This window comes from Cottoperca gobio, chromosome 22 (genome assembly GCF_900634415.1).
Source record: "Cottoperca gobio chromosome 22, fCotGob3.1, whole genome shotgun sequence".
Classification (NCBI taxonomy): Eukaryota; Metazoa; Chordata; class Actinopteri; order Perciformes; family Bovichtidae; genus Cottoperca; species Cottoperca gobio.
The window spans coordinates 6,017,320-6,041,386 of record NC_041376.1 but is presented as its reverse complement, the minus strand read 5'-3'; the positions used below and the strand labels follow the sequence as shown (position 1 = coordinate 6,041,386).

The following is a 24,067-nucleotide window of genomic DNA, read 5'->3' as shown; positions in this document are numbered from 1 at the left end:
ACATCTTGAACTGTAACTACATCCTGTAAGGCAAAGCTCCACTAAATCTGTGTCCTATTTTGTGAAAACAGTAAGTCCCAAAGGAAAAGGCCAAAGCAGCTGCCACTAAGAAAGGTAACACACACATTAATGTTTCCATTATGAATGAGAAAAAATGAATAATTGTTCCACTTGAACTTTCTAAATTTTCTAAATTTTCTAAATTTTCTAAATTTTCTAAATTTTCTAAACTTTCTAAATTTTCTAAATTTTCTAAATTTTCTAAATTTTCTAAATTTTCTAAATTCTTGAATTTTTTTTGATTTGTTTAATCTTTTTAATTTTTTTATTTATATAGAAAAAATGAATAATTGTTCCATTTGAACTTTCTAAATTTTCTAAATTTTCTAAATTTTCTAAACTTTCTAAATTTTCTAAATTTTCTAAATTTTCTAAATTTTCTAAATTTTTCATCTTGAAAAAAGGTAAGAGTTGTTCATGTTATAATAATATAAACATAATAAACTAACTACATCTTGAACTGTAACTACATCCTGTAAGTGTATTTCAATTACACATTTCTGCCCACAGAACACGAGGACGCTCCCAGAAATGCCTCTCTGGTGAAACAGAGAGTCAAAATAGTGCCGATGAAAAAAGGTAAATTATTTTGGTTTATATGTTTTATTGGTTTCAAGTTGTTCCATGTTTCAGTCGGTTGGGTCGATGATCCTCAGCATGATTTTTGTTCTCTTTCTTTTCAGAAGTCAAGGCGCCCAAGGAGAAAGTCAAAGCAGTCTCTGCCAGGACAGGTATCGCACATTTTAAATATTTCCAAAAATAAGACCAAAATGTTCATTATTATTCATTTTGCAAACTTAACATCATGCAATATGTTTTCTTCAGCAGCCGAGGTTTCAAAACAGAAGCCCAAACCAGTTGTATCAAAAAGAGGTAAGATGTGTGTTTGTATTTAGCTTCATCGACAAATGTGTCATTTTATTTCCTGGAATGACAAACATAAAATCTTTTCCCACAGAACCTGCTCCACTCAAGACAAAACCAGCCCCAGTACTCAAAGGTCAGAAGTCACTTATCAACACTGATGTGTGTGTTTGAATAAAGAAGAAATAGATTGTCCTACTCATTCATGTTTTCTTACAACGGCAGAAAGTACCGCACAAAAATGTCTCGGTAACAAGAGAGAAGGTGAAGGTTGTGCCACTGAAGAAAGGTACATCTTTAATATTTATTTATGTGCTCAGCCCTGCAGCATGCTCTTTATTATTCAAATTGCACAATAACAATAACACAACTGATGCTTTCCATTACGTTTTTTTATTCAACAAATATTTTCTGTTTCATAGTGCCTGTAACTCCAAAAGAGAAAGTCAAATCAGCACCAACAAAAAAAGGTATTTATAGTGATGACACTAGTTTTATCATTCAAATATCATCCATATTTATATCATACCTAATATATGATATGTGAATAATTTACTATAATATTATTTACTATCATTTATTTTATTTTTGACAGTTTGCTTATTAAACAATGCTTGAATGAAGAAAATGCTTACTGAATAAATAAATGACATATTTGTTGTTATTATTTGCTTTAGAAGCTGAGGTTCTCAAGGAGAAGAAGGTCAAGCCAGTGACTTCCAAGAAAGGTTTGTTTTTCTTCATTTATTTCCTGTGTAATCACATGTAGTTGTCTCTCTTTTAGATTCCGATTTTAAGAGTAATAATTAATGGGGCCATATATTTTCTTCAGCACCTGTTCTCAAAGCAAAAACTAGATCTGCTGAAAAGAAGAAAGGTATGCAGCAGAACTGTGTTTCTGTAGTGCTTTCGTAGCTCCTAACAAGTGGCTGCTGATGAAATAATCAAAACAGTAATGTTCAGAATATCATTATTAATATATTTTCAAAGACATGTTGAGGAAACGACCCAAAATGTGTTGTTACTCATTTTGAAAATCTATTTTTGTCATTTTCATGTTTAAACTTTACTTGAAAATGTACATGCTTCACTATAAACTGACACGTTTGTTTGTGCAGAGATTATGTTATATGTATATATGTGTTGGCTTGAAACAGGCTTGTAAGCTTTTCAAATATAATTATTGTGACATTGTTTAACGCTCACAGAAAGGTGCTGATTTGTTGTACTTTCTGTCTCTAATAAAAATATAGTGTGGATTCATTTCCCACTTTTTCAGATTACAAAACTGTAACATACTGCACAAGCCAGATTTCCAGAAAATGCGCTCTTACTTAATACTAACATCTCAATCCCACTTTCAAGAAACGTGACATAGTTTTAGTAAACCTGTCACACCACTTTCTCCTTTCTCTTTAGAACCTGAGGTCAAGCCTGTTCTTGCCAAAAAAGGTACTGCAGATACGATCCGTCATTATTTGGCAAAAAAATGTACTTTCCTTAACACAAATAATTTCCTTTACTCTCAGCACTTGAGGGTACAAAGGAGAAGACTAAGGCAGCTCATGAAAAGAAAGGTAAATATTTCATAAAGCAACAAAAAGTTCATTAACAAAACGTTGTATGTTATATAAAAATAAAATTAATTTTTTATTAGCTCCTTCTAAAACAGAGGCTGAAACAAAGAAGGTCAAATCTCTCCTAAAGACGAAAGGTAGCCTGCCACTGATATCTGCCCACAGAGGATTTTCCTTGACTTTTCTTAGCTTACAAAAACAATTGGTATCATCTAGATCAGGGGTGTCAGACTCATTTTAGTTCAGGGGCCACATGCAGCACAATTTGATCTCAAGTGGGCCGGACCAGTAACATCAGAGCATAATAACCTATAAATAACCACAACTCCAAATGTTTCCCTTCGTTTTAGTGCAAAAAAGTACAAGTACGTTCTGAAAATGTTCAAATTTGATCTTTTTACAAAACATTATGAACAACCTGAAATTTCTTAAGAAAGAAAGTTGCAATTCGTACAGGTCACAGTGTATCTACAAAGACACAAAACATTTCGTCACAGGTATCTGGAACAGTATTTTACTTTATGATCAAAACAACTCATTTTTACACTTTGCTAAATCATCCCACGGGCCAGATTGGACCCTCTGGTGGGCCAGTTTTGGCCCCCGGGCCGCATGTTTGACACCCTTGATCTAGATTCTAGAGATATATGATTAGATGCTAATTATGTTTTAATGTAGTGTTACTTAAACATTTATAACTAAACTAGACAGAAAAACCTCTTACTAAGTATCAACACATGCTTACATTCTTATTCACTCAGAGCCCAAAGTGCCAGAGGACAAAGTCCAACCAGCTGCTAAAAAAGGTACAAAAACAACAATAATCACTTCTCACATTGTCTGGTGACAAACGTGTGTACTGAATATTCATATCGCTCTTTGTGTCAGTTTGACATTTTCCTTTCATTTCATGTGATTACACACAAAGCATTGTCACAAATAAACATGTGTTAATTGCATTTTCTCCCAGCATTGTTGAGGAAAAAGGCCAAACCAGTCCACGTAAAGAAAGGTAGTCGTGCTTCAGTCGGAGTAGCCGATATAACCAGTGATTGTGATTGCGATGATCTAGATACAAAATGTAGGTCATCGTGTAAAAGCTCTGATTGGATTGCTCTGGGGAGAAACAAGCATTTTGCCTATGGGATCAACAATAAATCAATATTATGCAGAGTAAATGCAGAGTGGTTTTTCTGCAGCGGCTCCAAAGGCAAACAGCTTTTTCTCTTTAGTGACCCTGAGGTTTACTGTATGCTTGTGTAGACAGGGGTAGTTGGTAGATGTGCAACACACTGCATACATGTTGTGCATACTCTTTACCTTCTAAAATGTAGACAATAAAGAGCAGAGATCCAACATCAACAATGCGTTGTAATGTGTGGAGCGTATGAAACAGACATTGCACTCAGAGCCAGAAGCATCAAAAGTACAAAAAACAACACTAATCAAAGTTCCTCAGCTCACACTTCAGATCATTGTTTTGGCAGCAAAGCCCAGACAAAGGTACACGTCAGTAGTGTTTCTCCAAGATGAACTTTCTAACACAGCTTTTGAATGTAGTTAGATTCCACATGCTCTGCAAGCTGCTTTTAGAAGCTTTTAGAAAATACATTATTTTGTTGTTGTTGTATTGCTGTGGCTCCAGCTGCAATATGCATTGTTGGAGAATGAGCTAATCGTGGCTTCCGCTCACAAGTTATGTGTCCCAATTGCCAGAGTCTGACCTTAGTTTCCCTTTTGCAGAAGTGGAGACTCCTAAAGAAAAGGACAAACTTGCTGCAGTGAAGAAAGGTACAGTGTTTAGTACAATGACAACTATTATTTCACCATTATTTAGATAAATGTATTATGGAACAAGGAAAAATGTTGGTGATGCATTTGAGGCTACGGTTTTATAGTCTAATATATATATATAGTGCAACTCTACCATTACAAATACTTCCAAACATAGAACTGTATATTATATCAATTGCATTTTCTTCCTGATGATGCAGCCATTTCTAGGGAAAAGACCAAACCAGTCCGTGTGAAGAAAGGTACATTTGTGGTGCTTCAGTAGAGGCAGGGTAACCTTCATGGTAATCTGATTACAACATGTAATCTGAAGGCTGAGAATATTTTCCTGCTGAATGTGAAAGTGTCTATGAGTCCGTTATAGAAAATATCTATAAGATTTATAGATTTTTATTCAGCAAGAAAACTATTCATCTGCGTAACTTGAGCTTTTTCTTTCACTGCATTGTAGATGGCATTTCTTTTTTTAATGCTCAATTCATCCTGTTCATCCGACTCTAAGAAGTCTCTTGGTGGTGATGCTTTCTGTTTTTGCTTTGCCATGGTTCTTTATGCATGTCTTTTCATAACAAATAAGTTTGAAGTAAATGAGCCACAGCCGACATCCTGAAACTAGTAAAACATGCTCCACTGGCTTACACAAGCAAGAAAGAAACACACGTTTTACTCTCACTGAGGGGTCAAATGAAACATAAACATGTTTCTTGCCTGGCAATGAAACTTTATTGTAATTGTCCATTTCTTGCCTACTTGTGTTTGTTTCCTATTTGTGAAACAGAGCCTGTGGTTTTAAAAGAAAAGGTCAAACACACTACAACGAAGAAAGGTACTGCATATGTCTGGCTTTGAGTATAGTGTTTAATTACATCAATAAACCAATAAGTGAATAAAGATATGCTGTAAATGGATTTAAGTGATTTATTGCAGAGGACAGAGTTCGTAAAGAGCCTGTGAAGAAAGGTATCTTGATTGTTAAGAAACTGACTTTGTGACCAGACAAATCACCTGATCCTGTACACTGTAGAATTATTCAAATAACTTTTTATTTTATTTATTTTTTTAGAAAAACCAGTTGAGAAGAAGGCAGCCAAAGAAGAGAAAGCTAAAGGTACACACGTCATCAAATCAGCAAAATATCTGAGTGAAATTTATTTTAAAAATACCATTAACCAGTGTACTTTGCAGGAAGTAGTTTTAATCTTTGACTCATAATAGTTATTCATCTTGTGTTGCTATTAACAGAGGACAGAGTTCTTAAAGAGATACAGGACCCGGCAAACAAAGGTATAGTATAAATGTTTGCTAAGAAACCCTGAAGCTTCTGATTGTTTAAAATACATCACTGAAGCTTTATGTTATTTATTTATTGAGAAAATGCTCTGTTTGTGGTAGAAAGAGCTGCTGAGAAGAAAGTTGCCAAGGAGCAGAAAATAAAAGGTACTGTGTAGTGAAGCTGTGATTTAGGGTAATATAACATTGCACTGTTTTACGGCTAACATCGTGTTTTTATTTCGACAGCGGAGCCTTCTGTATCAGACAGCTTTCAAATGGAAGGTAAGTACAAATTCCCCTCTCATAACCGAAATATCACACAAGTGTGCAAATTGCACGCTCAGTCTTCTGTCTGGATGCCGGAGAGAGGCGAGGAACATCGTGCTCTTATATTATACTGTGCTCCACAGAAGAGCTGCCCTACTTCCAGTGTTTCTTTGTGGACGAAGAAGAAGCCCAGTTTCCTTTCTACGCCTTCTCACCGATGCAGATTTGAAGCTTCAGTCTGAATCCAGTCTGAGGTTTACAATTTAGTCAATTTTACTGATAATGACGAGGTCACGTCACGCCCCGCGCTGCTGAGACGCAGACTGCTGTTCACTGATGGTCTTCAGGAGAAAACCCTGAAACAGCCGAGGATGATGGACCGATTTTATTTTACTTCCAGATTTGGTTGAGCTCTCTTTCCAAATACATGCAGCCAGTGTCATTCCTTTCCATTTTTTTTTTTTATTGATTTATTGATTTATTTTCTGTGTACAAATGTTTTGAAAGGTGGATATCATGAGAATAATGGAACAATATAGAATATTACCTCTGTGGATCACTCATTTAGATCCTCTCAGCAACACATGCACTTAAATAAAATGGTGCATTTATTTTAAAGAAGGAACATAGTGCTGTAAACAGGGTACACAAATGGCCACAATTGTGGATTCAAGGCGGGCAGGGGTTCAAATCCCACATTTACTTGAAAAGTGGTTTGTACAGTAATCGTACATTTTATGCAACGTCATCTGTGTAATTCTAGATTTTCCCTTCACTGCATTGTAGATGGCAAATCTTTTCATTTCCATCTTATCCTGATTTTAAAGCTCTGGAATCTACAATTGGGCATTTTATAGTGTTTGTGCATAATTCCATAATCCTTGATATTCATTGATTAATTTTTCACTTATTCCTTTAACTAATGAAAGGAATGGGTTTTTTAATGTCTGTTATGTGTCAAAAGGAATGACCACGCACTGTATATGAGAGCTCCCAAATGTACAGATGAAACACTACCTTTGAAGTCTTATTAAACTGTGGACGTGTGCACACGGCTCCTCACACAAGCGCTACATTGCCTGCACTGTCAGAATGAGGTTTGAGTTCACATTTAAGTATCAGATTCATTCTATGATTGGATGACGTGTTGGAAACTTTTTTTTTTTTTTACCAGCTGCTCACTGATCCAATACTTTTACTTAAGGCATTTGAATTTGATACTTATTTTAAGTCAATGAGAGGGCGAGTATAAGTCTCTTCTTTTGTCAGTCAAAAGGGATGCTGGCTAACCGCGATTCCTTGATAGACCAAAACACACGGCCACGAACTTTGGTTCTGTGGCTGTTCGACCGTGCGCACAACATGGAAACATGATGTGTTTGAACAAACCTTTTGAACAGGTTCTTATAAATCGGACAGAAAACATTACGCTAGAAAGAAATGTTTAAAGTCTTTGAAAATAATATGATATTAATGTGTATCTGTGTTAAACCACATGGTCACAGGATTCATATTACACTTTATGAATGTCCTCTGCAAGTGATAAGTGGTGAGATTTCAGATTGATTTCGAGTCACGTATTCGAAATCGATAGAAGATGACGAGAGAGCCGCATGAATCAGCTCTTCTACAGGTAACTTTGACAACCTGAACGTGGTTGTTAACGTGGTCTTTGATTATATCCTACACTGTAGATGTGATGCAGATGGCGTCACATGTTTGGGCAAATGATCTCAGATGTAAACTGGTACATTATTTCTCAGCTTGAAGCAGCTGTTGTTTACAATGGGGCTCTTTACATTACGCTCCATATGCCGCGAAGAAGACAGTTATCACAGCTTGTGGCACTAATCACAAGTTTAATCAAAAGTAAATCCACTTGTCTTTTTTTGTATATTATTAGAATAATAAAAACACACTCTCTATTATGGTGCATAAGACCACCTGCAGCGCACAGTGAGCTTAGGCTCCAGTAACTGTACAGTAACAGCTGGAGTTGTATGGCGATGCTCCACTATCACTGATTATGTAGGTTTTGTTCCCATGAATATTTATTTTGAGGTATTGGATTTTTGTGACATTGTATTAAAAAAAAAGAGGTTTTGAATTATGGTGAAAAAGGATGAATATTTGTTTCAATCTTTGTAACTGAATTGTATCTAAAGACTCACTTTAACCACGTAAACGTGCAATACATTCATTTTTGAATATCTCAGTGATCAAAGTCTGTTATTTTGATAGTCCTTGAATGAAATGTGCATGATGTGTTTTTTTGTTTTACGCTCACAAATAGGTTTTTTTCCCCCCCCGACTTTGACAATGGCAACACTAAATACTTGAATTTATGAATCATTTGATACCAATAACTGACATTTGTCTCTCAGTGGTGTTGGTTACAAGTACAAGTACCTAAACATTTATATTTAAAATAATCTCATTGTAAATAGTGAAATAAACAGAAGAATAGACTCTGAACCGTCACTCCTGTCACTACTCTTTAACTGCAGGTAAATCACATTATGTATCATTCGTCGATTACGTCTTCCTTATGCTTGTGAATAGTAGCAATTTGACATTAAAACATAGCAATGGAAAAGTTTCTTTTGTAAGTCTTGTCTTTCTTTAAAGGTGTCGACCACAACATCTCTTACACAAAGTGTCCAGTCAGGTGACAGCAATGTCGTGTTGGTCTTAAATGTTTATGTTGACACTAAGTGGATGTAGATTTTAGAACAAAACAAAACTCATGAGCTTGAGTATTAAGTGTATTACATATTTACATTTTTTATGCTAACATTTTCAGTTGTATTCTCCGTCCAGATATTTTGGTTATCTACATCATCTTTATTATCTGTGATGAAGGCCGCCTAATGGTGAGGTTTTGATCACTCCAACATGTTATCCTCCACGAGAAGCTGATATTGAAACATTCTCGTGCCCTTTTTATTATTTTTGATTAAGCATATTATTATATGTCCAGAACATTATATGTTTCAGAATTACCTTAAAAAACCCAACATGTGTAATATGTGTGTTATCATAGAATATAACCCCCTGTCATATAATTTAACGTTTCCTCAATACTATGATGAGTGTGTGATGTGTGTGTGTGTGTGTGTGTGTTTGAATGGGAAATAGTAAGACAAAACAAAGTGGGCGATACAGCAGATGATCAGGTCATCACGCCATCTTTCCCTAATGAGGCCAGAGAGAGGTTACTACAGGTCAGTTTACACCGCTGACACAGATTCCACACAAAAAGAAAACTCCCTCGACTCCTGAGAACAGAAGAAGCGACACTTCGCCATTATCTCTCGATGTGTCTCCAACATGGAATTTGATAATCTCCCTTATTCTACCTTTTCAGTGCGATTGTGCTGCTGTGAATATCGTTAAACTGGCCTAAACTTACCTTGTAACTGTTTTCACCCCAAAATACTTATGCAAATGATTTTGCCTGGTTTTGTGAGAATAGAGGCAATTTTTGGCATACCATGACGGGAGCATAAAGACGGGTTTTGATTGCAATTAATTCAGTGAGCAACGGCTAAATGAGTTCCACTCCAGTTACCACAGTGTCTTTGTGTCACATGCTATTCAGAGATGGCCAAAAACTTGGCAGCCTCTGCGTTGCGACGAGAAGAATGGCCACTTGTAGTCCCAGCGTTCAGCAGGCGAGACACAGCTCACAGGGCAGGACAGGGAGGCTTTAGCTTGGCTTCTTAAAATGTGGGAACGATGAAGAATGGAAAAACTTCTAAATGAACACAAGCTTTAAAACAGCGTCCTCTTCTTTACATCAAAGTACAAGACCAAGTTGGAGATTACAGCGTTTCACCTACAGATTCTAATTTTAGACTATCACACAGTTAGGAGTTCAAACTGTCCGAATCCGGCACAGTGTCCTTTTCTTATCTGCCTGTCATGTGTCATGCCAGCGGCAGCACTCAATCACGGTTGGTCCACACACCATCGAATGATGCCTCTACATAATGACACCACAACTAAAACCGGATTATCCCAAGGCGAGTGACATCACCAACCCCACCCCCTCCGACTCCTAGTCGTTTCTGACCATCTGGGTGTTACTAGAGGACATTAATTCCCATGAGTTCAATGGTCACACTGGCTGCTGCTGCTGCACGGCCGGCTCTGGCCCGCACCATCACCCTGCAGCTGTCACCTGGAACTGACCCATCACAGTGAAAGCACTGTTCCCACAACTTACGTTGACATAATAGAAAAGAAATGTGGGACTTCATTCAAAGTTGCATGAAAACAACAACAACCTAACTGAAAAGAGAACTCCGTCGAGATAAAGTGGTACTGATGCAGCCCTCGTGACTTTTAAATCCCAACTGAAAAGTCTGAGACATTAAGAAGGTTTAGTCAAGCAGTTTATTTTTTCCCATTTTGACATGTGATGCACAGGATGAAACAGTTTTAGGCCCTTCACAGTTGGAATTTCTTACAAAAGATTTCCCATAATATTTATCTCATGTTACAAAAAGCAAATCAAGGGCAAATCACGGCATACTTTAAAAAAAACAAACATTTTTGTTAATAAAAAAAACAACTTGTTGATCGTTTGCAGTGCAGGGATGATTTTGCTTATTTAGGCTTTCTCATATGTGCGGACTGCCTGGACTCCTTCAAAAGTCACAGTCTGTGAGTGAGAGAAGAGAAAAAGCAAAAGACCGACTTTATTACATATTACCAGTTCACATTTAGCTGGGATTTTATGCAAGCTCTAGAAAACATTCATGTAAAGCAAGTACAGTAAGTCCATTTGGGTCATATGACATCAGTTATCACCCTCTTGCAAAGGCGAGGCTCGTTTATTTCTATAGCACATTTCAAAGTGCTTTACAAATGTAACCACAGTGAAAAATATGTGTCTTCACTTGTCCACTGTAGGAGTTTATTTCATCAAGTTATGAGTGTTATATCAATCTTACCGCCACCATCTTCCCATCCTTGATTTCTCTGACAAACTTGGTCTCTTTGCCGTCCCACTTTTGCACTTGCACAAGTTTGTCTCCGTCCATGGTGAAGGTAGACTGCAATCACAAGCACAGTTTAATTGAAACCATCTCGGGTCAATTTACAGCCAGACCACATGATGTTAGGGAGAAGGTCACACCCTGAATCTTTACTTACTTTGACATGTCGGTCATCAGCTGTGGTCTCATCAAACTCCTCTCCAAGTTTGGAGGAGATCTCAGTGTTCCTGAAGGTGCTCAGGGTTTTCACCACCAGTTTGTCCCCATCCTGACTGATCACCACTGTTGGTTTGGTGACATTGCCCACTTGTCTTGTGGCAAAACCAACACCTGTAAAAAATAAATAAAAATAAAAATAAAAATACAAATGTGCCTTTAGTAATATCATTATGTTGGACAAAAGTTAAGACAGTGACAACTTTTAATTTACTTCTTTTCTGTACTTCAAATACACATATGGGCGATATAAAACTATTCCAAAATCACAACATTGCTACAATTATCTCTTATTTCAAAGAGAAGAATTAATTAACTTACCAAGTGCCTTCATGTATTCATCAAAGTTCTGGCTGTCGACCAGTTTCCATGTTGCGCAGAAAGCATCAACCATTGTTTCAGCTGTAGTCAGTATTCAGTAATAAACTGTGAGACGGCCTCTGTTCTCCGTGAAGTAAATCCTGCAGCGTGTCTGCCTGCACAATTAATACTGCCAGAGGGCGGGGACACGAGAGGCAGCGGGGAAGCTGATTGGTTGTGACAGACGCTTTGTGGGCTGTGATTGGTCATCGCAAAATCTCCGTTAATACATTATAACGTGAACGATGAATGTTAATTATCGTCCCGCCTTGTCTCCAAAGACAGTCTATGAAGAGTATATATGGTTGTCTCCGTGATACATTAAAAAAAATATATATATGCATATATATAGATATATAAGTATTACATAGGGACAGTTAATGTTCTTTTACAGCTAACATGTTTAAGCAGGTGTAATGTTTTACCATATTCTTTAGCATGTTAGCTTGCTAAAATGTGCTAAAAAACAATGTAGACATAAGTAAAGCAAATTATTGGACAAATTAAAACTTGGTGATGATGGTGCTTTTACAATTTGATAAATTAGGATTGTTTGCCATGATGGATGATTGGAAAATCATATTTAAAAAAAAAAAAAGGTGTAATAGTTGCTGAGACATTTCAATCAAACCCACAAATGCAGAAAGGTGAAGTCGGGGCATCATTAGGATTCAGGATATGAGAGCCATGCTTCAGCCTAATTAACATGACTGACAGTTACTACGGTATATCTTTATTTATTTATTTCCTGCAAATACAATCTGACAGGGATACAAACAGATGTCCACTGTCATAATACAGTAGAGCAGTCCTCATTAACACCAAAGATGTAATCAATAACACTAGTTAATGATAAGTATATTGTCAAGATAAAAAGATTAAATGTACTACTTGCAAATTCTTAGCACTGATCAGGCCAGATTTATACATGAAACAACCTGCAAGCAGTATAAAAAGTATTGTATAACAAAATCAGATTGCTCTCCAAAGAAAACATCACAATTTATACAGTAACAAAATTATTCTGTCACCTTTTTTTTAAATAAATTATCTATATGTTTATTTTTTTACTTCCCTGAAGTTCACATATATTGCATGCAAATTAAACATTAAATGTTTCACATTGAAAACTCTTGGAGCAACTCGGGGATCTTTACTTTTACGTAATGAAGGAGGATAGTGGCAGAAAGGATTTGAATGTTTTACAGTATATTCCTGAAGTAGCAAATTCTTCTGGCGTCATAGATTGTTACATAACACAATAAAGTTTAGCTCCATACAGTTGTAAAATGATAGTGTGAGATAAAAAACGAAGACAGTCTGCTTTAAATTACAGCTCTAAAGAGGGTGGATCATGTCCAATAAAAAATGACAAAGCCAGACAATGTACACCTTAACAGTTGTGTCATGTCAAACTTTGAATGGAAAATGCAAAGGAGCCAATTTATCAAAAACTATGTGTTACTGAAATACTTTTTAAACCAAAGTTGACAAACAAAGCAGAGGTTTTAAGTTAGAAAAATGTCATTATGAATGAAATACAGGCAGGGCAGCAGAGGTAGAACGAGAGAGGTAGAGAGCGAGGTAGGGAGGACGGAGCAGCATTAATGCTTCTCCACGTTAAGGCCTATCTCTCCTCTCCTTTATCAACCTAAGACAAGCCCCATGATCCAGATAAACATTTGTGTTCTTGGTGCACAGTGACAGGTTTATCATAAAAATGAGCATCACTTAAAACCCCTTATGAACAACAAGACGACTTAATGATGGTCGATTTCTTTTTTTAAAGCCACTGGGCTGGTGGCTACAAGTCTGTAATCCACCTGATTGCTATAGTTTATAAACACACAACAGTATATGAGATAGAAACTCCAGTGTCAGTTTATAACTGCCAGCTTGTACTGTAATACCAAAACAACACTTGAAGTAGAAACTGTTTTCTCTGTGCTCATAAGTACAAGGTTACAAATGACCTACTGATGCATGATGCAAAAAAAAAAAAAAAAAGGTTCTTCAAGGTCACACAGTCTTAGAATATGCCTCCGAAAAAAAAGAAAGCAACGCAATTCCATTAAATAAGGGCGTGTGGTGGTTGCAATTAAGAAATCCCGTTGATAGATGAAAGACAAACATAGGGCACCTAAGAAGAAATCGAGTAATATTGCATTGAAATAATGCAGAGCAAATGCAACACCGACATGCGCATGTGGTGTTGCATAGGTAGTTCTGATTTGTCCATGCACCCACGGGAGCAGGGTGCTATCTAAATACCCCAACGTTGATCGACAGCGCTACCTCTGGTTTCCTGGATTTGGTTGATCCAGTCTTCTTCTGTGGTCGGACACCATCAGAGCCTGCAGCCTGCCCTCTGAATATAAGCAAAAGAGGTCATAACAGTTACCAAAAGGATCATGGATTAAAAGTCTCATAACATGAAGCTGGATCAAAACTATTTGATACAGTTCTGTGGTATTACAGCAACAGTAGTTATCACTGAAGTCACAAGATGGCATATAATAAATGCCATAAGTACTCTGTAGTCAAGTATTTTCCCTGCAGCTGCATGTGTCAAAGTACAGGAGTCCCACCCTTTCCTGCGCTGCTCGGCCTGCTCTCTGAGCCTCTGCTGGCCCCGCTCGTCCTCCAGGGTGAGGAAGTCCCTGTTGTTGTCAATCAAAAGATTCTGGGAAAGAGATCGAGAACAGATTCAGTGTTACTCAAACAAATCAAACCAAAACTGACTCATTTATAATAATAATAATTTTAAAAAATAAACAGGGTTTTATTAATACCTTGAGGCCGATTGTGTCGCCATCTTTGAGGTGAAATGGTGCTCCCAGTAGTGACTCTGCCTTTCTCTTCTTTTTCTTTTTGGAAACCTGCTGGTTCTGAAAGTAAAAATGATACATTTATTTATATGAATTCAAAAGAATACGGCGATTTTGGGATACTTTCTTTCCTTATGAAATAAAAATCCTGCAAGTTTCCGATAAAACACTCTTTGCTACATTTCACACGGTCAACATTTCTTCATAATGTTCTTCCCAAACTCTCTGAAGCGTTACCATTTCCTCTCTCCAAGTACAACAGGGATCGTGACACCAAAAACAAGTTCCTTCTCAAGAAAAGCCTCTCTTCTAAACTTACCCAGTTTGAGACTTCCTCCCAGGTGTGTTTGTCCGGCTGGTGTTTGGCCAACAGCAGAGAGTCAGGGGAGAGGCCGTAGTGTGCAGCCAGACAAGTGCGTAGAGAGCGAGGAGAAGAGTCACGGGTTGCATCCCAAACCAGCTCCTCTAGAGGATAGAAACACCTCTCCCCGGGGACTCCCATTTTAACATTCAGCATCACATCTTTAAGACTTGGAACAGAAATCATTTAAATAAAAAATAAGGGAAATGGACATATTGGAAAAGAAGAGTCCTTTCTCATATCATGGACGGATGCTACAAAACATTATGAAGCAGAGAACTGTTACTTTACCCAAGCTCTTCTTCTTTTAGAAGCTGCTGCACACAAAGCTCCGTACCATTGGTCAGCTTTAGTTTCCTGATCAGGAGGAAAACAAAAAACATTTTGGCTCAAAACATCTGCATTTATTGATCATAAATAGAATCTGGTGGCCCGTACATTGCACACGTATATAGAAATAAACGCTGTGGCAGGAAAGTGTTCATACTTGAGTGTGAGCTGTTGTCCTCTGAGGATACGTTCCAGGCTTCGTCCCTCAAGCTGCCACACACGCATGAACGCAGTGGTTGGCGCACACACATCCTGAAGGGCAGGCAGCGTCAACACCTGATACACAAGTAGACAATAAAGTAGAGCAAAGGGAGTATCTTTAAATATTTGCTTAGAAAAAAAACCATCAAAATCACATAAACACTTTGAATGGCCTGATATTTAAGCCTTCTATAAAAAGGAAACAGTTTCCTTTACATGCGTTTCCTTTCAGTTGGCCTGACTAGTGTCTTCCAAACGAGATGTAAATAAGTAACTGGTACGACTGGTACGACTGGTACGACTGGAAAAGGACAGGTCTTTGAGGATTACGTCACAAGTACGAGAGATTATCAACTCCTATTTTCAAAGTATACATAACTTTCATACAATACCTGAGTCTTGAGATCCTCCAGGGTCGCCTCGTCTGATATCTCCACGTGTCCTGCACTTCTCATCTCTGCCATGTTGCCGGCCATCATGAGTAGCGAGTGACTGCGAGTTTCACCGGCTGTCACAGCCTCCAGCATTTGCTCCTCAGTGTGGCCGTTGTCCGTGGGATTAAAATCCATGGAAACTTCAGAGTTGCTTCTGGGATCCAGATACAGCCACACAGATAACTTGAGAAAACCCTGACGGAAAAAAATAAAGACAATAAAGGCTAAAGAGAGAGGTAATGTTATAGTGTATAACGAATCTCCAGACAAAATCAGAACATTTTAAAAAAAAAAGTACCTTCGGAGGAAGTTGTCCTTCTGTGACGATTAATGTCTCTCCATTGTTTATCTTCAGCTCTGACAGAGAAGCATCCTGACAATAAAGGGTTGATGGGTTTTTTTTTTAAATGGGAACGTATACATACAATTCTGTCCAAATATATGAACACTACTCAAAGTTTTGGTGTCATATGAGTGGGTTTAGCCTTCTGGTACATATGTGATTTTAGTTATACACAAGTTTTCATTCATGGTTTAGTATTTTCTTAGCTTTCAGACAATATTCTCTCTATGAAGTTTGAGTGTATCATTAACAATGTTAGTGGAAAAAGTACAACCGATAAGCAGGAGCAAAATAAAACAGATATACCTAAACACCGTTTGATTTAGGTCCGACATATTGTGCACTCACCTCATTCATAATTGGCTCTCCAACATCCTCACACCAATCGAGCCTCCGTAAGTGCCAACAGGAGCCTGTAAACACACATTTAAATGACATTAACAACTAGATAATGCACCAAAGTACTACAGTAAAAACATCTGTTTGACTAGACTTCCAAAAAGAAGATATAATCTTGGTGAACAGCAGCACTCAAATTGAGTCAGAGTACATGCAAGTTACATACAGTACAATAGGAGAACAGAATTTGTTTTACCATCAAGTCCAACGTCATCCAGCATTGCCTTTAGACACTGCAAAACAAATCAAAAGCTAATGATTAAAAAAAAACTACACACACATGTAACATAAGCACACAATGAATGTTTCACATAATAAGTGTCCTCGCCTCTTTTACGGTACAAGTTTTCTCCACAAGTATGTCCATCTCCATGCCAGCAGAGGGCGCTGTGCCCACAGAGAAGTGCAAGAAAAGCTGCAAAGCAAAGACAAAATCTCACATCAACAACATCAATCATGTATTTTTAAACACTTTTAAAATGTAGGATAGGAAAGGTTTACTGGCACTTAAAGGTTCTGTAAGAGTCACCTGCGCAGCTGCAAGTACAAAGGATTTATTGAAGATTTCAAATAAAAAAAAAAGGAGACACACCTGTGATGCCTTGGGGGCATTTCCCGGACAGAGAGTCAGTGTGGTCATGAGTCGCACTCCTGCATCCCGAACACTCAACTCTTCACACACTGTCAAGGTGAACCAGTGAGACAACACAAGTGCACTTAGTGAATGTGTTCAAAGACAGATGATGAGAAGAAAAATCACAAGCAGGGGGGGGGGGGGAGTACCTTTTAAACATTTTATGAGGGGGCACTGTAAAGGGAATCCTAATATTTTTGTTCAAATGAGGGGAATTTCCAGCTCCAAGTTATCTGAACCATTAAAAATCACCCACAGGTAACTAATGACATAGTACCTGGAGGAAGGAGTTTCCCTGTGCAGTCCATCTGTCTCAGACAGTACTGTGCACCTGGTCAGCAAGACAAAAAACAACAACAGCTGATTTAAGAATAAAAATAAATAAAAAGACATCTATTGTTTTGTTTTTTTATTCAACGATGTTTGCTGTTAAATTGCCATGCATATTTTATACACACAGATTGCTCGTTAAATTATCTATAATGTACTTGAGGAATGCATCGTGTTGCTGCATCATTGAAACAAATACTAAGTGGGACTCTCCATCTACAGGAGGTTATGTTTGACACTGATCCTCTTGCCTGGGGGTTGCTCTGGTAGCTGCAGCTCCTCTATGGCCCTCTGTTTCACCTCACACAGCAGCTGGAAGAGAGACACATTTATCAACTAAATTACTGTAAAAGAAAAAAAGAGCAATGTGATGTTTAAAACTGAGGGATAAAGAGGACAACCAGACAGAGCAGCACAACATTTACTGACCATATTTCCTGCAGCTGGAACCTTGATCTTCCTCCTCTCCTCTTCTCCTCCACCTCCATGTGGTCGTAGCTCCACCTGGAGCCAGCGGCAGTCAGACGGTGTAGTCACAGTGACAACGTCTCCGTTTAGAGTGAACACGCTGAGCGAAAGAAGAAAAAGTTAAAAAACACAAACCTGAAAGAAAACAACGCACGTGAACACGTCGCAGAGGATTGTACCTGCTGTCGAAGGACTGCGGCTCCAGCACCAGCAGAGCGTCTCCGTCTTTCAGCGACAGCTCCTTGAGCGTCCGTTGCATGTCATCGGGGGGGAACACCCTCCATCCACTTGCCCCTCCTCCCTCCCCTGCCCCCTGTTCCCCCCTCTTTCTGCCCTTATGCTCTTGGCACAGTAGACTCTCCACAGGCTCCCCCAGTGCCTCCCTCACCTGCCCAAGTGTCGCGGCACCTGCAAACCCTCTGGCCTCCTTTTTAAGCCCTGGCCCTCCATTTTCAAAACCTGCACTTCCCTCCTCACACGCCACCCGATCATCCTCCTCCTCCTCCTGATCCCCATCTTCCCCCAAAAAGGGACGGACTACATTCAGCAGCACTGGCTCCCACTCGGCTCCGGTTAGGACAGTCGCACCACAAACCTGGAGAGACACAAACCAGCACACAAGTCAGCCACTTGGGATCTTGTCAGGTGAGCATGTTTGATGCATTAATGTGTTAATCACTTTAATGTTGCAGCTGGTAATTGTTTAGCTGGTAAAGGTGGGGCTCATCACACTACTTTATATACTGCCGAGTATCCTAATGCATCATAATTATTATTTAAATTCTGTATTTGTAATCTGATAAATTGAATTAATGGAGTAAAACGTACAATATTTACTTTTGAGATGTAGTGGAGTAGAAGTATACAGTAGCAGAAAATGGAAATACTCAAGTAAAGTACAAGTACCTCTAATTACTTGAGTAAATGTACTTAGTTACTTTACACTACACATCAAAAGCATATTGCGATTAACGAGAGGGTGTCGTACTCACCTCTCTGCCGTTCCACACAAACAGGTCAGAGTTTGTACAAATGCCTGCACTGTACAGGGAGACACAGTCATCTGCGAAGAGAACCACAATGTACTTACGAGATGTGTAGAAACGTTCGCCTCTTGAGGTATTTAGCATTTAGTGTCTCACCTGTAACAGTGTTGTAGAGGTGTAGACCTGCAGGAAGACTCCTGGCCACAGTCAGAGCCATATCCCCTTCCCAGAGTTCCTGCATCTAAAAAAAAAATACTGCTTGTTTCCTTCATTCTTTTAAAAACACAAGTGTTTTAGTAAAAATAAGTTACCTGATAAATAGCTAATCGAAGATCTCCCACAGTCTTTCTACGGTCGAAACTCAGAGAGGCGTTCTGCTCTTTGCTGATTGGTTGCAAGGCTCCATTTTCAAGCCTATAAGAGGGTGCCAGGTGGAGACGCAGCTCCACGGTGTTGTTAGTCGATTCAAACTCCTCACTGTAAAAGAAGCAATGTCGACGGATATTAATCATTTATGTAGTAAAACTATTTTCATATAACTTTCATCTTTTTTTCTGGGTGTTGATCCCTCACCGATTTGGCAGTTTTAGCGCTGCCACTCAAAATGTCACACTCGTAAGTCAGAACCTATTAAACTGCTACACGTGTCATGTGGTAATAGTGTAATATGCGTGGTCATTTCTGTACCGCAGTTTCTGCACTTTGATGTTCTCCTCCTGAGCCATCTGGACGAAGTTAACAGGAACTTTATATTGGAGATTGTTCAGAGCTGCAAATGTAAAAAAAAAACAAACACACATTTTAATAGATATTACTCATCTAATTACTTCTTCTTCTGTGCACTTGATGACAACACTAGGAATAAATTATTTAAAATTATTTATGAACCAAATGTGTAGTTTCATTTAATCAAATTACCCCAATTTAAATGACCTCACTTAAAAAAAAATGCAATTACTATACAAATATACTACATACTATACTGAAAGTACCAAAGTACTCAAAGTACCAGCTCACACTCGTTCTTTTCCGGGGTCTGGAACCGGCGACCCTCCGATTCCCAAGCCATGTCCCTACAGGCTGAGCAATACAAATACAAAATATGGTGTCCATTACCTTCACTGGGCCTGTGCAGCTGTGTTTTTCTGTAGAACAGCATGTATGCACTCTCTTTGCCCTGGAACTGCTTCTCTATGTCAGACTCCCTGATGGAGGTCACGGTGGAGTCGTTCAGGTCAAACCAGTGGCTACCCTGCTGACAGACAGGAAGAAACACCGTGAGAAACAGGCAACAAAGTAAATCACAAGATGTCCACTCGGAACCGAGACACAACACAGAATTAGGTAGGTGTATTTTTCCCTTCAAAATGTCATTTTAGACCTTGAATTCTTGCTCTGATACCGTTTGTTCATGCTCTAGTCCTGGCTGTTGTTCAGCTGCTCCAGGGTCTGACGGTGTTGAAGGATCAGAATCAGGGGTCTGCTCTGCTGGGCCGGGGGGCTCAGTTACGGGGCATGGAGGGTTTGTCTTCAGTGCCACTCGAGTACCATTAGACACCAACATGAAAACATCATTGTGGGACTGCAGGAACTACACCAGAAGAGAAAAAGCAGAGAAACAATATTTGGTGTATATATATATATATATATATATATATATATATATATATATATATATATATATATATATATATATATATATATATATATTGGTATGAGCCCCAAAGGACCCCAGCAAACATTAAAGATTTAAAGAAAACATAAGAGCATCATAAAAACAAAAATACCTTTCCTATGGGACCACAGTGTTTTCTGAACTTTTTGCTCCAGGATGAACCAATCTTATTCATGATCTTCTGTCCCAGCTGGTCCGACAGGACACTCTTTGATGGCTCCTAGTGGACAGGATATGAACAGCACCTAATTATTTAACTATGGCTGAACTTCTGACTCAACAACGAAAGAACTATGAAGCACACAAAATTCAGACTAAGGAAACTGTTGTCACTATACCTGGGCAATAATAGCTGTGATGACAGACAAAGGGTCGTCTTCTTTTAGTTTTGGCTCACACACTTGCTTGACCTCCTCTTTGAATTTCTTCTGAGTCTTGGGTTTGTGTTCCTCCTCCTGACAAGAAAACACACAGAGGGGAGGTGATGCCTTTCCTTATATATTCCCCTCCTTGCATATTGTGATCAACTTATTTATTTTTTTACATTGCTGATAACAATGCACGTCCAAAAACATCTCTCCGTCTGAGTATTAGCAGTTGAGAATGAGAAATTAATCATTAGCCACTCTCATATTCTAAAACGCGAGTACAATTAATGACTGCTTATTTATTTATATATTTATATATATATATATATATATATATATATATATATATATATATATATATATATATATATATCAATCATTATGTTTCTGTTTGCTCATCTGTCTTTCTCACCGGCGGTTCCCATTGGCCAAGCTGGTCAATGTCCCTGATATGAACATGGTAATGTCCACCATAGCAGCCACCCTTATGGATGATCACAGAGAACAGCTCGTAGGAGTAATCAGAGTCGTCTCCATCGCTCTGTAAGAGAGGAACACATTGTAGTTAACTTATCAAGACATTTTAGTGAATCAAAGAAGTGGAGGAAGTTAAGCCAAAAGGCTTGGACACCAAGAAAATGGAACAAAAACAACAACAATTAAGAAAAGTCATGTTAAAATGAACTGCTCTAAAAAGAAATAAAGATCCGTCAGGTACCTCTTCACAAAATGGCTGAAGGTTGATGGTTAAGGGGAAACTGTAGCGTCCCGTCTCCTTGTATCGCTCACATTTGGCATAGTCAAAGCTGAATCTCAGCAAAGACATGGTCATGAATGGAGGGAGCTTCTTCAGCTTGGCAGACTAAATAATAGCAAAATATGTAAAAGGAAGGTGAGGAACAGCAAAGAAAAAGCAATGTTTTGTTATGTAAACGAGAAAGAAAGTAGAAGTTTAATTGCTTCCTTCTACTCATTTCCTTAATATAAGGCTTATTCAAGAAAGGAAACCGAGGGGAAAGGAGAACTTTAACATCTCTTCGGGTTAATTATCATAACCTTTGTTATTGTGTTGACACACTGGAAGCTGGCACTGACCTTGGCAGCAGTGACCAGCCTGTCACACTGTGCACAGCGGTACAGGTTATTACCCTCAAACAACTCTTCCTCCACAAACATGTTCCACAAAGCCTCCTCCAGGCTAGACACACCACAAACGCACACAGTCAGGTCCAGGAAGTCCTCCTGAAGGAGGCACCAAAAGGAAAAGTCAGTTAGTCATCTTCGTCTTAGCAGTGAGACTTATTCCACTAGGGTAATTCCCATAGTTTCACGTCTTGCTAAATCTTACTGAGACATAGACAAAACAAGTATCTAATCCCCCGTCAAGAGAGCCAGAGAAACCCCGCAGACATGGACACACCTGTCTCTGGCTGACGTTACCACACTCCTTGCAGACGATGCTGTTGACAATGGTCCCATGATACAGCTGGTGGATAAACGTGGTACCAGTGGTTCCCACAAGAGAGTGCTCCAACGCACTGAACAGAATCCTGTTCAGCTCCTGCACATCATGCTGATTTGTTCCCTGAGAGAGGAACAAACAGAAAATGGATCAATGATCACTCCTGTGTGAATTAAATACTTGACAAATGAAAAGTATTGAGTATTTTCTCCTTTTATTAAAAACTTTAGTGCAAAATGAACATATTGGAAAAATGTCCAACTATACACGGACAATGTTTACACGCGTGACACAAGAGTAATCAGATTAAGACAATAGTTTGATTTAACAGAGTTTGTATAGAAGTTAGTATGTGCTTGTTATTATCAATTTATATTGTTTGTCTATTACGATAACTCAATATACGTTTAATCACATCACTTTATGTACAATCGTGACCTTGAAAATGTGTTAAAGCATGTCCTGTGAATTGTACTTTATGTTCTCCCTCTTCATGTATTTATTTTTGCATGATTGGAATTCAAAATCGGTGAATCACAGCATGCATTTCCCAGTATTGCCTGGAAGGTAAATCAATCACTGAAATGAGAATTGTAACATGAGCCTCTCTTTCTCCTTCCCACTGACAAACATAATGGACACAGACCTCGCTGTTGTTCCAGCCAAAACTGTCAGTGAGGTCGGCAGTGGAGGCGCTTTGCTGGTCGACCAGCAGCAGACTGGCGAACAGTCTCTGTAGCTCCAGTGGGATCACTCTGACCTGAGCAGAAGAAGAAAACACATCATTAATACACATAGACATTACTATGGTTACAGCTACAGGCACTTTACAACACTTACTTTGGCACCTGGTTTCTCTTTGTCTTCCAGGCATCCTAATTCATCTGCTCCCAAACTGAACAGCTCCTCTGTAAATACACACACCAAAACAATTAATAAGTACACATAAAAGTATAGATATATAACCGTCCTCTGGTTTTCTGTTGCACCCCAATATAAACCCTCTCTTAGGACATGTGATCTGGCTTACCTCTGAACTCTGGGGTGAACAGCAGGGTCTGGAGCAGAGAGTTGAGGTAGCAGGTGCCCCCCTGGTTCTTGATGCCGCAAAGATTGCTTCTTCCTCGGGGTGCAGGTGGCTCGTCTCCCACCTTTGCAACTCTCCCCCTGGAGGAGGTCAAAGAGAAGCCTTCCTCCACCTCTTCCTCAAAAAGATTCCCAAACATGCTGCTTGAGTGATTTATTCCGTTTTCTCTGAGTTATGATGGGGTGCTGCTTCGTTGTCAATCATGTGTTAACTCTGATATGCCCTCTTGCTATCTCATCTTAGTCTTGCCAAGTTCTCTGTTGACAATGGCCGGGCTGACTCTGAAATAAGAAGACTTCACGGGGCTAAACATAGCGACTATAAGGCTACCGGGTGTAATATGTGGGTTGGACTCACAGTTATGTTGTTTAGCTTGCTAAGCAAGATCACAAAAAGGCAAATCAGTCGCAGTCCGGCACCGATGAACAGCTCGACAGCTCAGCAAAAAGGGAAAAAAAAAAATCTGTCTGTCGGTAACGTTAACGCTCAGTGTCACTACGACCGGGAAAATGGCGTCTTCTCACCGAAACTCCAACGGCTGATTTAACGGAATTGTTACACAATGTAACTTCTAGAATTGGCTCTTTCTTCCTCTGACTGTCTTAAAACAGCTAACAAACTAAACGTAAATAAAAATACCCTCGGTGAACAGTAGGCAGCCATGTTTCTTCCTGGCAAAAAAAAATTGTAAGATGCATTGTGGTACTTGTAGTATCAAACTTGGGTAACGTAAATACTCAACATTAAT

General features: G+C 38.8%; 3 protein-coding genes across 4 annotated transcripts in view; 1 reads left to right on the top strand and 2 right to left on the bottom strand.

Moving 5' to 3' along the window:
• Positions 1-8,433, top strand: part of LOC115027705 (trichohyalin) — a 33,668-nt gene extending 25,235 nt beyond the window's left edge. The window contains exons 45-66 of the mRNA XM_029461180.1: positions 571-639; positions 744-791; positions 886-933; positions 1,019-1,060; positions 1,151-1,213; positions 1,347-1,394; positions 1,602-1,652; positions 1,757-1,801; positions 2,344-2,376; positions 2,454-2,501; positions 2,582-2,638; positions 3,263-3,307; positions 3,472-3,513; positions 4,245-4,292; positions 4,496-4,537; positions 5,074-5,121; positions 5,223-5,255; positions 5,359-5,403; positions 5,538-5,579; positions 5,688-5,732; positions 5,814-5,849; positions 5,978-8,433. Coding sequence (XP_029317040.1) covers positions 571-639; positions 744-791; positions 886-933; positions 1,019-1,060; positions 1,151-1,213; positions 1,347-1,394; positions 1,602-1,652; positions 1,757-1,801; positions 2,344-2,376; positions 2,454-2,501; positions 2,582-2,638; positions 3,263-3,307; positions 3,472-3,513; positions 4,245-4,292; positions 4,496-4,537; positions 5,074-5,121; positions 5,223-5,255; positions 5,359-5,403; positions 5,538-5,579; positions 5,688-5,732; positions 5,814-5,849; positions 5,978-6,063 — 1,064 coding nt within the window. The 3' untranslated portion in view covers positions 6,064-8,433. The remainder of the gene's footprint in view (positions 1-570; positions 640-743; positions 792-885; positions 934-1,018; positions 1,061-1,150; positions 1,214-1,346; positions 1,395-1,601; positions 1,653-1,756; positions 1,802-2,343; positions 2,377-2,453; positions 2,502-2,581; positions 2,639-3,262; positions 3,308-3,471; positions 3,514-4,244; positions 4,293-4,495; positions 4,538-5,073; positions 5,122-5,222; positions 5,256-5,358; positions 5,404-5,537; positions 5,580-5,687; positions 5,733-5,813; positions 5,850-5,977) is intronic.
• Positions 8,434-10,214: 1,781 nt separating this feature from the next.
• fabp7a (fatty acid binding protein 7, brain, a) lies at positions 10,215-11,533 on the bottom strand. Its single transcript, XM_029460423.1, has 4 exons — positions 11,375-11,533; positions 10,995-11,167; positions 10,793-10,894; positions 10,215-10,500 (listed from the first exon to the last, which is right to left on the bottom strand). Exons 1-4 carry the CDS (start codon positions 11,445-11,447, stop codon positions 10,450-10,452), a joined length of 399 nt encoding a protein of 132 aa, XP_029316283.1. The 5' UTR covers positions 11,448-11,533; the 3' UTR covers positions 10,215-10,449.
• A 597-nt stretch (positions 11,534-12,130) lies between these two features.
• usp40 (ubiquitin specific peptidase 40) lies at positions 12,131-23,458 on the bottom strand. Of its 2 annotated transcripts, none has more exons than XM_029461185.1 (31): positions 23,263-23,458; positions 23,073-23,140; positions 22,879-22,992; positions 22,191-22,355; positions 21,866-22,012; positions 21,489-21,632; positions 21,183-21,311; positions 20,741-20,857; positions 20,515-20,622; positions 20,130-20,318; positions 19,844-19,982; positions 19,415-19,496; positions 19,039-19,204; positions 18,884-18,968; positions 18,734-18,804; positions 17,921-18,336; positions 17,703-17,841; positions 17,525-17,585; positions 17,221-17,274; positions 16,902-16,990; positions 16,638-16,724; positions 16,506-16,542; positions 16,259-16,323; positions 15,866-15,940; positions 15,526-15,762; positions 15,090-15,208; positions 14,894-14,959; positions 14,561-14,771; positions 14,206-14,301; positions 14,002-14,096; positions 12,131-13,781 (listed from the first exon to the last, which is right to left on the bottom strand). In XM_029461185.1, the coding sequence occupies exons 1-31, from the start codon at positions 23,456-23,458 to the stop codon at positions 13,673-13,675; spliced, it is 3,876 nt and encodes a 1,291-aa protein (XP_029317045.1). In that variant the 3' UTR covers positions 12,131-13,672. The 2 variants fall into 2 exon arrangements, with proteins under 2 accessions (XP_029317045.1, XP_029317046.1); XM_029461186.1 differs by having other exon boundaries at positions 19,844-19,979.
• Positions 23,459-24,067: the final 609 nt, after the last annotated feature.

Bases quoted from the DNA above. Each gene is read 5' to 3' on its own strand.
- fabp7a (XM_029460423.1), bottom strand. From the start codon at position 11,447: ATGGTTGATGCTTTCTGCGCAACATGGAAACTGGTCGACAGCCAGAAC. The intron at 11,168-11,374 runs GTAAGTTAATTA...TATTTTTTACAG, and splicing joins TGAATACATGAAGGCACTTG to GTGTTGGTTTTGCCACAAGA. The intron at 10,895-10,994 runs GTAAGTAAAGAT...TTGTGATTGCAG, and splicing joins CTGATGACCGACATGTCAAA to TCTACCTTCACCATGGACGG.
- usp40 (XM_029461185.1), bottom strand. From the start codon at position 23,458: ATGTTTGGGAATCTTTTTGAGGAAGAGGTGGAGGAAGGCTTCTCTTTG. The intron at 23,141-23,262 runs GTAAGCCAGATC...GTGTATTTACAG, and splicing joins GTTCACCCCAGAGTTCAGAG to AGGAGCTGTTCAGTTTGGGA. The intron at 15,209-15,525 runs GTATTGTATGAA...CTTGTGTATCAG, and splicing joins TGGAGGATCTCAAGACTCAG to GTGTTGACGCTGCCTGCCCT.